At 36.6% G+C, this 13,401-nt stretch overlaps 1 protein-coding gene across 1 annotated transcript in view; it reads left to right on the forward strand.

Annotated features, from left to right (window-relative positions):
* Positions 1 to 259: 259 nt before the first annotated feature.
* Positions 260 to 13,401, forward strand: part of LOC122790936 (charged multivesicular body protein 4b-like) — a 410,904-nt gene continuing 397,762 nt past the window's right edge. Inside the window, exon 1 of the mRNA XM_044058640.1 lies at positions 260 to 484. Within this exon, the coding sequence (XP_043914575.1) occupies positions 454 to 484 (31 nt within the window). The 5' untranslated portion in view covers positions 260 to 453. The remainder of the gene's footprint in view (positions 485 to 13,401) is intronic.

Below are 13,401 nucleotides of genomic sequence, written 5' to 3' on the forward strand. Positions count from 1 at the left end.
ATATATATACAGTATTCTCGCTTTTTCCCATGTAGGTATATACTTCTTAGTTAATAACTGCCTTATAAAATATTCTAAGCAGGCTAGACTTCTATTGCTCTCCAAGAGGTTCCGCTTTTTCCTGAGAAGCTCTGGAAAAACATAGATATGTATACAAACAACATGAAATGAGCATCGATACACCTTTAACGTCGCAACTTCGTATTATCTTGAATTTTGCGTTGAAAACTCAGTTAAAATTAATACACACGTGACTGTGCCTTGGGCAAACTGCCTTCCCCAATGTCAGGATAATCAGGAAGTAAGGAAGGTGTGTCTTCACCAGCAAAACCAAAGTATATAAAGCTTCTTGAGAAAAAAAAAGCTAAAAGGAAGAAGTGCTGCAACGAGTGGGTGCATAACTGGATTTGTATTACATTTATTTATTGTATATTATTCAGAAGAAAAACGAATATGAGCGGGTTTGGAAAGTTCTTTGGAAAAGGTAAAACGCACACTCTCTTAACGCTTGCGAGAAAACTAATTAGGAAGTTAAATTATATATTTCAATCTGTGATGTATATATTAGAAACTCTGTAGGTGTATCCACAACAAAATGGAGTAATAGGTGTATATATTTCAATACTTCCGTGCCGTGTTCTTGATAGTATGTTTTGCGTGGCGACTTCCTAACTGTATGATATTGGTAACTGTGATGTATTTCATAGCTTTGAAATGCTTATCTTTGTTTTACATGTACAAATTCGGGTTTGTTTAGTTTTTGATACCGCCTTTGAGAGGTGTTCAGCGTCGGAGAAAGCTAAATTTAAAATTGAGCGACTTGTGTAATAGTTCGACTCTTTTTATGCAATGATTTTCCTTTAAAAGATCACATATTAAGGGAAGTATGTAAATGCTGTAAGGTATTATGGTGTCTGTATCATTCCGTATTTAGTTAATCAAGTTGTATGCTGAGGCAACACACACTTCTTACGGAATGATTGTATTCTTTCAGTTTGTGTAATTTAATTCTCGTCTCTAACCTTTGTTTGATTTTTGGGTTACTTTATCAGCTGTTTATTGGGTTAGTAAATAGTTGTCACAAGACACGCGTGACTGAAGCTCCTCCTCCACTGAAATGGACGTTGCTGGGTGGAGTGTGTTGGTACTGGTTTGAATAACTAAACGTCTGTGTTTATAACTGCGGTAGTTGTCATACTACTGGTCTGTAACACCACAGTGATCGAGGTGTGTGTGTGTGCGCGCCTGACGCAGGCCCAGGTCGTGGTACTTTTTTTCATTTTTGCCAACCTCGAATTTTTGAGAGGCGACAGCAACAATAGTATATTGGTTGTGACGTACCTCCATGCCTTTCCAGTATACCTCGTTATGAGGAACGTACCTCATTTGGGGTCTTACTGTTTCTCGAAGTTCCACATTGAAACTGTCTAACACATTCAGTTTTGGGAATTATTTTAAGTGAAATCCATGGTAGATAGAAATCATATTAATTCATTAAAATATGTTCCTTATAAGTAAAACCAGTATATTTTAACCATCCTATGACCCTCCTAGCTGAAGTTATTAGTAAGCCATTTGTACGCGTTCCACATTTTGCCTATTTGTCCCACATTATGAGGGCTAGTGCTCCTCATTTTGGAGATAGAAGGTTGAGAGCTATGCATACCTTTAACGTTTACCTCGTGGTTTTGTTGAGGAATGGATTAGTAATGCTCCGTCAATTTAGCACATGAATGGGCGTGGTCTGCGTAATTGACAAGGCAAAAGTCGGTGATGCAATATGCCAATGTGGCATGAATAAGATTGGTCTGTGACGTCATGCATATATTGCTTCCTGCGTAGTTTACATAGAACAGTGGTATTCAGACCAGCCAAACAAGGTTTATTAATGAAAGGAATTCACCAGTGGGTTTTAATTCAGAAGGAGGAGTTTTCTTATTTTATTTTTGTTTCCCAAGAAACAGAAGACATTAATTCTTTACGGGGTTGTAATTCAGAAGAAGATTAAATTTCTATTTTTGTCCTGCCACAAACAGCTCTTTAGCTCCTACCAGCACAATACTTTGTTAAAAGCATTACAAAATAATCCCTAACCATATCGGCTCCTACCAGCACAAAATTTGTTATAATAATTTATAAAAAAATTATTAATGCCTAACCGTAACTCTTAACCCTTTTATTTTGTTCTGCCCCAAACAGCTCTTAAGTGCAGGAAAGTGTTATAACATGAAATGAATAAGTAACTGTGTTTTCTGATGATGATTGGAGGAAAAGGCACTGCTACAGTACATTTATGCAGTACATTATTTTTATAATAATCAGACTTCTACACTTCAGAAAATTCATGCTAATGCATTCGATCAACTTTCTAAGTTTGTAAGATCAATGTTTAAAACTTGTCCCTATTTTTGGGCTTTTGTATCACTTTTGTTTATGGCTTTGTATAGATATCTTGCTGGAAGAGGTTGAGAGATATGGCAGTAATACTTGGGTGAGTAAGTCATTTCTGTCCTTTCTACAGAAGGGTCCCAACCCACGTTTAGTAACAAGCCTTGATTGAATTCTTTTACTTACTCAGACTGCCTGCATAATATAAACACCACTTTACAGTAAACATCCTACATCTACAGGACAGTAAACATCCTACATCTACAGGACAGCCTTTCAACACTTATTACTGGGCTGAAACATTAACACTGGTTAATTATAGTAGCTTTAGAGTAAATATCACTTGTCCCTCACCCTCAAAACATATAACAAGTCTGATAACAAAACTGGTATCTTTTTGCTTTCACAGTTTCCATAAAACCTACCAAACTACTGCCACCATATGTGTATGTTAAAGTTTTAGTGTTTCCTAACCTCTTACTGCTCAAACACTATGTACTAATTTCTGTATTCACCTAATTTTTATGCTATGACACATGTTTTACTGCTTCTGTTTGAAACATTCTAATACAGCGAATCCACTACATTTAACTGGCCATCTGCAACGTTATACCTGTCCATACATTAATAAAAAAACATGCAGCAGAGTCACCTGCGAGATGCACTTTATCTTACAATACAACTGTATACTACATTTTTTTGTGCTGGTTGAGATAACTGTCCATTGTTCGCAGCACTGTGAAATTATTCTGGTTGCATTCAGTATTTCAGTACTTTACAACGGTTTTAAAGTACTGTCCAAACTACTTACATGCTGCCCTAAACGTACTATGTGATTCGTTAACATGTAGCATGGCAACTACTTGTAAACAAGACAGGCTTGTAATGCAAATGGGTGGTGAAAAATGCCGCCACCAATATCCAAAGCACACTAGAAATCTCCAGTCTAGTTTTGTTAAGGTTGCCACCTTTTCAAATGGCCAAAGTGGGACATTTTTGGGACACACCATATTTTACAGGCCGACACATACCCATGGTCAGTACAGAGGATAGAACTTTACTTTATTGCCTAAATGAAAGCTTATTCTTGTAGCAGTCTAGATGCTTATTTATTTATTTGTTTATTGCAGTTGGTTTACCAGGATAGTCCACTGGGCCATAAAGAACCCGTTTTCAATGGAGTCCTGGGGAGAAAAGCTCCAAAAACAAAATGTACATTCAACATTTGACAGAGAAAATGTAGGTACAGAGAGTTATTGATACTACGTAGACAGGATACAAGTGAAAACTTATCAAATATACAGTAGCAGTCATAACAGTTAATACATTGAGAAGAAAAATACTAGTAATAGAACAAATCTAAACATTAATACAGATTAGAGAACAAACATAGTAGCTACATAAAGTAGGATATGATACTGGAGGACTTTAAGTAGAGTTAGTTATGTAGGGTGGGAGCAGGAGCATTGTTGTGTTTCTTGTAACATTTAGGTATTTTACGTACAGTTATAACTATTTTGAGCTACTATTACATGACATATGGGACATAATTATGTTCTACGATCTCAGGACATTTGCCATTTCGATCTCAGGACATTTGCCATTTTTAATATTTTTGGTCAGGACACAACTGCCCAAAGAGGGACTGTTCCTCGCAAAGTGGGATATGTGGTAACCCTAAGTTTTGTGGCACTTGTTGTTTACACTGTACCACCAGGAACACCGTGCTCCGTGCAAAAGCCAACTACTATATCACAAAAAGCACAGTGGGGGTAAAAAGCACAGTGGGGGTAAAACGGAGAAGGCGAGGCTCTAATGTAAAATCTAATGAGTTTATTAACAATATGCTCCACAGTGCAATAATACAAAGGGTGAAAAAAACTGCTTTAACTTGATCACGTTTTTCGTCCTGACAAAGCTGGGACTTCATCAGGTTACAAATCAATTGCAGTTGCGTTGTTTAAATATTCTAAATAACATTAATTATCCAATTAAAACATTTTACTTAAAGCTACATGTTCTGTTCCTTAGATGGAATAGGTAGATTGTAATCAAGTGCATACCTTCTAGCTGTATGTTTTGTCTTTCTGTATAATCTCTATTTTTCTCATTGGTGTTTTATTTCTTCCTCCATTTGTGAATTCTTCTTTAGGCCATTCAAAGATATTGCCATTCACAAAATCTCGATGGTCACGTGCTAACTTTTTGATCTTTTGTTGTTTCAATTGTCATAAATGTTGAGATTGTTGTAATTGTTCCAATTCATGTACTTGTTCTTCCTTCAAATCAAAATTCTCTAGTTCTTGTTTAGATAAGATGGTAGATGAATTTGTCTTCCTCCGGTTTAAAAAACTCTAATTACATCCATATATTTTTGGCTGGTCTCAAGATTAATTGCTTGCCATTTAGCCAATAGTTCTGGGTATGCATTACCATATGAGGGCAGGCATTTGATCCGCATCCCTCCAGGAACTATTTTGTGATGTATACATGCTTCCAGATGGAACTGTTGCCATTGTAGTCTTTTTAGGCAAAAAGCAGCATTTTCTACATCATACAATATTTCTAAAACTAGAGTAATCAGAAATCGCTGTTGTTGATGTAATTTCTTGGCTCAAATTGATTTCCAATAGAGGATTCTGTGGTTCTCCCGTTAACAGAGACATTGTATAGGTCTTAATCTTTTCTATTGCACTTAATTGGATATCAGCCATGGACAGTGTAAGATTAGAGCTACAAAATGGACAGTGTAAGATTAGTGCTACAAAAATTCAAGAAAAACTATTAACTATTTTACACTTGTTGAAGGTTTACCAATGGAAAAATGAAGCAACAAAAGAAGAAACCTCTGGTATTCCACCACAGCAGAAATTTCACCACAATAAAGTCCTGTTGCAAACAACAAACAAGCTGAATGGATGAGATTAAAAACAGCAGTAAAGTTCCAAAAATGATAAAACTATGAGCGCTTTCGGCTGTTGAGCCTTCTTCAGATTGTTAACTTTTGGTAGTAATACATGTATATTTATACAAAAAGCTAGCCAATAATATTCAAGGTTAATTAACTTCTTGACCAATCATATCAATTATATCTATTTGTTCTCATTCGTTATAAATATATCCAATGATCTTTCTTCTACACAACTAAGTAGCCTATAGCTTTAATTTGGGGCAGTGTTGTGTCTTTTGGCTTTTCCCGGTTAGGGGTCGCCACAGCGGAACTCCAGTCCGCTAATGATTGGATTGGCAGTAGATTTTTACGTGCAGAGTTGCCGGCCCTGATGCACAACCTTCAACGAAGGTGCGCCCATTCACGCATGTCTCCACACAGAAGACTCTTTAGCTGAACATTTATAATAAAATCGGTGCCAAATTATGCTAATGTGCTGTCTTTTTGGTCAATCTCTATTGGTTGTAAGTAAATCTCATAGCGCTATTCATTGGCGCATTTCTTATGATAGTTGTGTTTCGAACAGCTATCATTAACCTATCTAATTTTTTACTGGTTGTGAGAGCATGTTATACCGTTCCAGTAAATTCAGTTTGTTATAGCTTCCTTGCTTTTATTTTGCTGCCATCCAGTGGCCAAAAAATATATGTAGTAACTTTATTTTAGAAAATTTCTAAAAATTATTTATTTATGTTGTACCTTGTTTTCCTGTGTTGGCTAACCAATCCCCTTTTTAAAATTATTTGATTATTTTCTTTTATAAATAAAAAGGGTATTCTACATATATCAATCCTAAATCATTAGATGTATAAGCGATTCTTTATACCTTTAAAATATAATTAATCATTCTTGTCCTGAGTGAAAGACCTACCACTTTTTTAATCTGTTATTATGTATTTTTTGTTATGTTGTATCCGTCCTGTCTACATGTGGAGCTTTTCTCCCCGGGCCTCTACTGAAAATGGAAATATATCCAGTTAGACTAGCCCGGTTAACAAATGTAAAATAAATAAAATTATCCATATCTACCAAGTATGTTAAAATACGACTGGCACAACCAAAAACATAGTCACCATCCCAACTCGGCTCCCGCCAATGCGGAGATCCAGAACGGCACCAATAAATTTCTGCGTACCATTAGCCATACATCCCCCTTCCACTACATACCAAAATGGGGGGGGGGTCCACCATTCAGTAAACCGTCTCAAATATAAGGAATACATCCCTACTCGCTTCCTTTAATAAAGGGCAGTGTCGAGATCTGGAAGCCATTAGTAAATTTTAAGTATTGTTATATATTTTTCATATTCTTTAGGGAATTTATAATAAATATGAAAAGCATTAAGATTTCATACAGACCTTTACAATGTAATTATGTAGGATACAGTCTATAACTTTTAGCATATATTTTTACACTTCTTGTTTTTTAGTCTTAGAAATATATTTTCTATATAGAATGGTTTAAAATATATACTATAGATGGATTCCTACTAGTTTATAGTATTTTATATTTAAATTTCTATTGTGAACTTTCATACATTTGCGTAGATAATGTAAAAGTATGTTTCCATCTAAGGAATAGAACATATGTAGCTTTAAGTAAAATGTTTTAATTGGATAATTAATGTTTAGAATATTTAAACACTGCAGTTGATTTGAAACCTGATGAAGTCCCAGCTTTGTGAGGACAAAAAGTGGTGATCAAGGTTAAGCATTTTTTTCGTTTTTTTTTGGGGGGGGTGTCCCTTTATGTTATTGCACTGTGGAGCGTGTTAATAAACTCATTGAATTTTATATTTGAGTTCACCTTCTCCGTTTTACCTATTGTGCTTTTTTTGGTGATATAGCACTTATTTAGCTGAATTGCCAGCTTCTGCCTGCAATGACTATTCATGCGGCCAAAGAGTCAGAATGAAGAATTATTTAGGAGTGATTTGCGACGTGGCTGTGATGCTGGGTGTCAGCCGAGGTTGGGGTGTTGCTTGTTACTGCACATCTGGTGGGTTATTGATCCTCAACAAAATCTACCTCATTACGAGACACTTGTGGTGTTTGGGGTCTTAAAAAGTTCACGTTCCTTGAGGTTTCATACTGAAAGGGTTTGTTGCACATTCAGTGTTAGGAATTTTTAACTGATCCAGTGTAAATAGAAATCCTATATGTTCATTACATTCAAAGACCTTTTTTATAAAGAAAACCAGCATATTTTAACCAGCCTATGACCTTCCTAGTTGAAGTTGTTAGTAAGCTTTTAGTATGTGTTCCACAATTTGCCCATCTGTTCCGCGTTATGAGGGCTAGTATTCCTCATTTTGAAGATGGAAGGTTGAGAGCTATGGTTATGTAGGTCCCAGTCAGTACACAGTGAAGAAATTAGCATACTGAGATGCACTGTGCCTACGCTGTTTATATCAAGGAGCATGGAAATAGAAACTACGCTTACATACATGTTATGTTTATTTTTTCTACATCTATTTGCTGAAGTACTGGGTTGGTTACGGAATTAATTCTAAATCTAAACCGAGAAGTAATCAGGACAGAGATCAATTCATAGACCATTTTAAATATTGGCATTGCTGATTTATGTATTTTTGCGTTTACATTTTAGGGGTAGTGCACTGATCAGTATTAACCAATTTCAGGTTCAGCCCAGGTGAAATACAAAACATTTCCAAACAAAAAAGGCAGAAATGTACGCAGTAACATAATTTAGAGAACTGTAAAAGTCCATTCTAATAAACCAGCAAAGTGTACTGTACAATTTTACATCATTGCAATCAACCTTCATAGGTATATACTAGGTTAATGACCACAAGGGCCTCTATAAGCCTACCTTTCCAGCCAGATGGTGTCCTTAGTAAATGCCCATGATGCATAGGAGGGGGATGTGTTAACTCTGTTTCTAGAGGTTATATGGGAGTATGTTTGAGCATTACTGTCTGCCTGTGTCTGGAGTAAGCTCTAGGATGATTTTTCCTATCCATTGGTCAAGGTTATGCTTAAATAAGGGTAGGGACAGACACTGCTTCACATGAATGGGGAGCCTGTTCAGAGCATGGTGATCTGAGACATTTATTTGTCAAGCCAACATTTCTTATTTATGTTATAAGCAAAATTTAAATCTTTGGATCTAGTGGTACTGATGGACCTTTTGTACATCTGCAAAATGAAGAGCGTCAGAGCTGGCTCCACTGATGCCTTGTGTGCCAAGCATAGATTGCTTCTTGGTAACCTGTAGACGACAAAGGAAGCATTGTAGGCATTACAACTGTTGCATATGTCTGGTCAGATACATACTGAAGGGGCGTCATACTGTAGGTCTGATAAGGGCCGAATCAAGTGACCCTGACTTCCTTGGACATGGATGCCATGCCGTTACATGTAAGTTGGGTGACCTAGAATGATTTTCTTACTGCCTTGGCTACATGTTGGTCAAAGGCCAGATGACTGTCGCCGTATGTTCCCAGAAATGTAACTACCAGGTTAACTCTTGGGGATGTTTCATCAATGGAGTAATTGGTTGCCTAGGTGGCTTTTTTCCCAAAAGGCAGTATAATGCATTTCTTGGCATTGAGTTTTAGTCTAAATGTGCACCAAGCATTTGTCTGTTAGACCCTGTTGTGAGATGTTTGTGCCTTAATCTATGATGGTTTTCAGTTTGCAGTCGTGTGAACTTGGTCAGCCAAAGGCCTCGAAATTGGCCTTTACCTCCAAGAAGTAGATGCCAAGGAGGCGTGGTCCTGGAATGGAGCCCTGAGGTACCCTGCTAAGAAACTTTGTTTACTGTCTCACTGGGGTGACGCAGACTCAAAGAATAGAAGAAAAACTACTAGCAAGGCAAACAAAAAGGCACTGGGATGAAACTTTAAGCAGGTATTATCCATCTATTAAAAAGTACAGAAGCACAAATCCTGGATCAGAATTCACAATACTGCTCGTACTGCAATTCTACCATAGACTAGGGCACCTGACTATGCAGGCATTTACCCATAACTCTGTAGTAAATGACTAAATGAGGCTCAGATTTGGCAGTAATTCCAGTCCTGCCACAACTGTGAAAGAAGCCACAAGATGCCCCAGACTGGGTTCTAAATAAAAAAAAATCTAACTTTTTACATGCATTTCTACATGTGGAAATTAGAAGTGCAGTATAATGTATAAACAATGCTTCAATTCTTTTACAGCAGCAGAGTAGAGGAAAAGAGAGCTGGATAATCTGGTAATTGATATGTCCTGTGTTGAAGCATTTGGATTGGATAAAAACATGCTTTTTGAGTTGCATTCTGAATTTGGAGTGTGTTGGAATCCCTTTAGGATGATGGGGAGAGCTTGTCAGAGTGAGTACCTCTTTTGCTATGATGTAGGCATAGCACATTGATTTTTGCTCTGATATTTAGTCTTGCTTTTTCTAGATTTATGATGATCCTCATGAAGTCAGATGTGTATGAATGCATACTTTGGATGCAGTTTATGTATTTAATAAAGATACATTGTCACTAATTATATTAAAGTCCTTCTAATGTGAAAAAAAGTGCTCTTTTCTGATCCTCTGCTGTGATTTTTAAAGGGTAGTGATTTGTAATACTTGGAGGGTGGAAGTTTTTTTAGATGCTGTTTTGGATCATCTAGAGTGTAGGAGTGTTTTTCTTGGAGGTGAATGTGTAAATGGGTAGTCCATATTCTAGCTGCGAGAGAACAGCTTTGCCAATGACTGCTCTGGTTGGTTGAGATAATAAAAAAGGAGATTTTTGGCTCTGAAGAGGAGGGAGTTTATTTTTGGTCTCCTTTATGTAAACTTAAAAAAAGAGTACTGATTAGGAGAACTCTCATATTTCCACTTCAGAATATGAATTTTACAGTTTAACTGCAATTGTCAGGATTTATTAAATGAAATCTACCTTCTTTCCTCAGGAAAAAAATGATTTGGGGACTGGCAGAACAATATTTTAATCACCACTCTATTTCCACTGGAAATCAGAATTTAATTGAAGTATCGTAAGAATTTTTTATTGCCAAGATTGTGGAAGCATATGGCTTCTTACAGTGTATATTACAAGCAGGATCACAGTAGAAAATATCTTTAAATACAGTAGACTTATCAAATTAAAAAATGTAAACAAATGGGTGGTGGGTTGGTTACCAGAATCCTGTTCAGACCAGTCCCAACCCAGAGTTATGCATAATTCTCAAAATGCCCTTATTTTCATGGACCTCTGTTTTTTGGCATAAAAGTTTGCATTCACTTAAAACTAATACTTACATTAATTCACCTTTTTATTTTTATTTATTTATATATATAATATAATTCACCTTTTTATTTTTATTTATATATATATATATATATATATATATATATATATATATATATATATATTTGTGTGTATATGTATGTATGTATTATGTTATATATTGTATGTGTGTATGTATATACACACACATTCATTCATATTTACAGGTTCATTTTTTACTAAGGAAAAATCTTCTACGTGAAAAATCCAAATGGTACCAGAAACACAAGCTCTAGAGATCTGAATTTTGTCTGCGACTTAAACAGAACATGCTGGAGAAACGGGTACGAGTCCCAGAGACTGGGCCTCCTAGGGAACGCACTTCCTATCCGTGTGAAGCTGAGTTTATTACCCAATTTAAGTGCAACCTAGACCAGTGGGTGGTAACAAGAAATTTGCACCAGTCCTGGCATGTCCCTTATGGGCAGGGGAAGTTTATAAATGTCCTATTTGGACACAGAATGTCATTTTCTTTTGGGAAAACTTGACTAGGCTTAGAAAGGTCCCCCCCTAGATTATTATTTTAGTAACAATCTATGAATGCAAATTTTTTTTGCAACTGTCCAGTCAAACTTGTTTAAGTCTTGGCCTGGCAATTCAGGCAGTCTTCTGACACTGAGCAGTGTAATTTTTTATCCGCTTCAGTTGTAAAAATCTACTTTGTCCTTTCTTAAGGTTACAGGTAAGCTTAGCAGTGAACATAGTGCCAAGTTTGTATGTAGGGAAGAGATCCAATAGACTCTGTAAATATAGTTTCACATGTTCAAAGATGCAAGAGACCTTTTGTTGGATATGCTGCTTTTAAAAATTAACATATTTCTAAGTTCGTCATCTGCTTCAGTGGTGTACATGTTTTTAGGGGTAAAGAACATATCCAAAACAGACTGTAAAAAGAAACTAGTCATGAAAGTCTCTCATTAATGCTTATTTGCAGTGTAAGTGTGGAAAGCATTTTCTTTGCATGTTTTCTGGAGGACAGTGTGCAAAGGCAGGTAGTCCTGGTAACAAGTCCAGACAAACAGGTGTGACTTTTTGCACACACAAGGATGGTCATAAGGGTTGGGCACACAACATTGCAGAAGGTTGACAAATGGGGAGATGTGGACCAAGTATGAGGTAGACACATGCTATATAAAGCAGGGGCTCTATCAGTTTTGGACAGAGTGAGATGCTGGTCCTTGGGGGACCATCTGGATGACCTGAATATTTGCCTCCACACCACTGTCATCATCTGGGTATTCTGATTCTCTAATGCCTTGTAATATTGAGCTGTTGCTTCAGTGAATCTATTTGCCAAGATGTTACCAAATATTCTTGGTTGAAAACATCCTCCAAGATCTGCAGCCTTCTGCTGCAGCAGTGGTTGCTCAGCAGATGTTGGAATATGAGCAACCATCTGAGAGAGCTTTTTACGTCCTTGTATGCCAACCACATCCCCATTGTCAACTCCACCATTAGTTGCAAATGAAGGAGATGGTGGTGAAGATCTTGGCTTTCTGATCCACCTCATAAGTGGACTCGCTGAACCAAGGTACAATGGGAAGAGTGCCATATTGTGATGTGCACAATGAACTCTAATACAGGTAACTGTGACATGTATCCCATCTTTGCAGCCTGTCATTCCCACTTCTTGAAAGTGTCTTACCCTAGTAAGTTGTATTTTCTTTTGAGATGAAAAGATTGAAGTGCACACCTTTAGTAGTACCTACTGGAAGGCTTATTTTGCAGGGGAAAATAGTTGCATTACATCTGTGGACACTCTGCCTTTAGCTTCTCATGCCCGTATTCTTTCAGATAAGTGAGGCTTTATCATGCACACTTTTGCAACACAGTGGAGTCAATTATCCGAACTTCAATTATCAGAACCAGCCTTCCAAAGTTTTTGGGTGGGGAAAAAAAAGTCTGACAATGTAAACACTATATATATTTGCTTGCGCATGTTTTTTTGAGCTTGTAGCCAGCTCGTGTATGAAAAATATTCTATTGTCCACTAGAATCCCTGAATGGTTAAAGTGTATTCCTGCATTGAGAAAAAAAACAAGATTTTAGAAGTATTTTACCCAGTTCAATTATATGTTTGTTTGATTATCCAAACTATCCTAGGTCCCAATGAGTTCGGATAATAGTCTCTACTGTATGTCCTCTTACAAGAACTTTTTTTTTTTTTTTTTTTTTTTTTTTTTTTATGTTGTACCACATCAAAATGACTGAGACTTGCATATTGTGACTATGGTGTTTGGGGTTACACATGGCATAGGCTACCCACTGTTAACATTGATACTGCAGCTCAGTTTACAAGGCCTGATACTGTGAATCTGTGACCTTGTGGAGCAGTTAACATTCTTTGTACTGGTATGTGTACAGTGGATGTTTGAGTATGTAGTGGTCACACTGATGGATGTACCATAACAAAGTAGGGGTGATTTACTTCTGCTGTGCCTAAGAAAAGAAAATGTCCAAACACAAATGCCAAGAGGTCCAGCAAGACAAACAACGTTCTCAGTAGAAAAAACACTTTAATGTGAGGAGCAAAGTTTTCGGATGAAATCCTTTATCAATACTGAAAATACAAATGCAAATGCAGAGTATATATAGGTCTAAAAGTCATATGACTGGCAGCCAAGAAGTCACATGACCCAATCATTAAAACAAAACATGTAGAAATAAATAAATATGCAAAGCTAAAAAATGCAACAGCATAATGCATATATGAAAACAAAGAACATTTAAAAAAAGCATAGTTTTAACCTAAAAATCAAATGTACAGTCATATAC

This window comes from Protopterus annectens, chromosome 16.part0, assembly GCF_019279795.1.
Source record: "Protopterus annectens isolate FY-2018-M chromosome 16.part0, PAN1.0, whole genome shotgun sequence".
NCBI classification, from domain to species: domain Eukaryota; kingdom Metazoa; phylum Chordata; order Ceratodontiformes; family Protopteridae; genus Protopterus; species Protopterus annectens.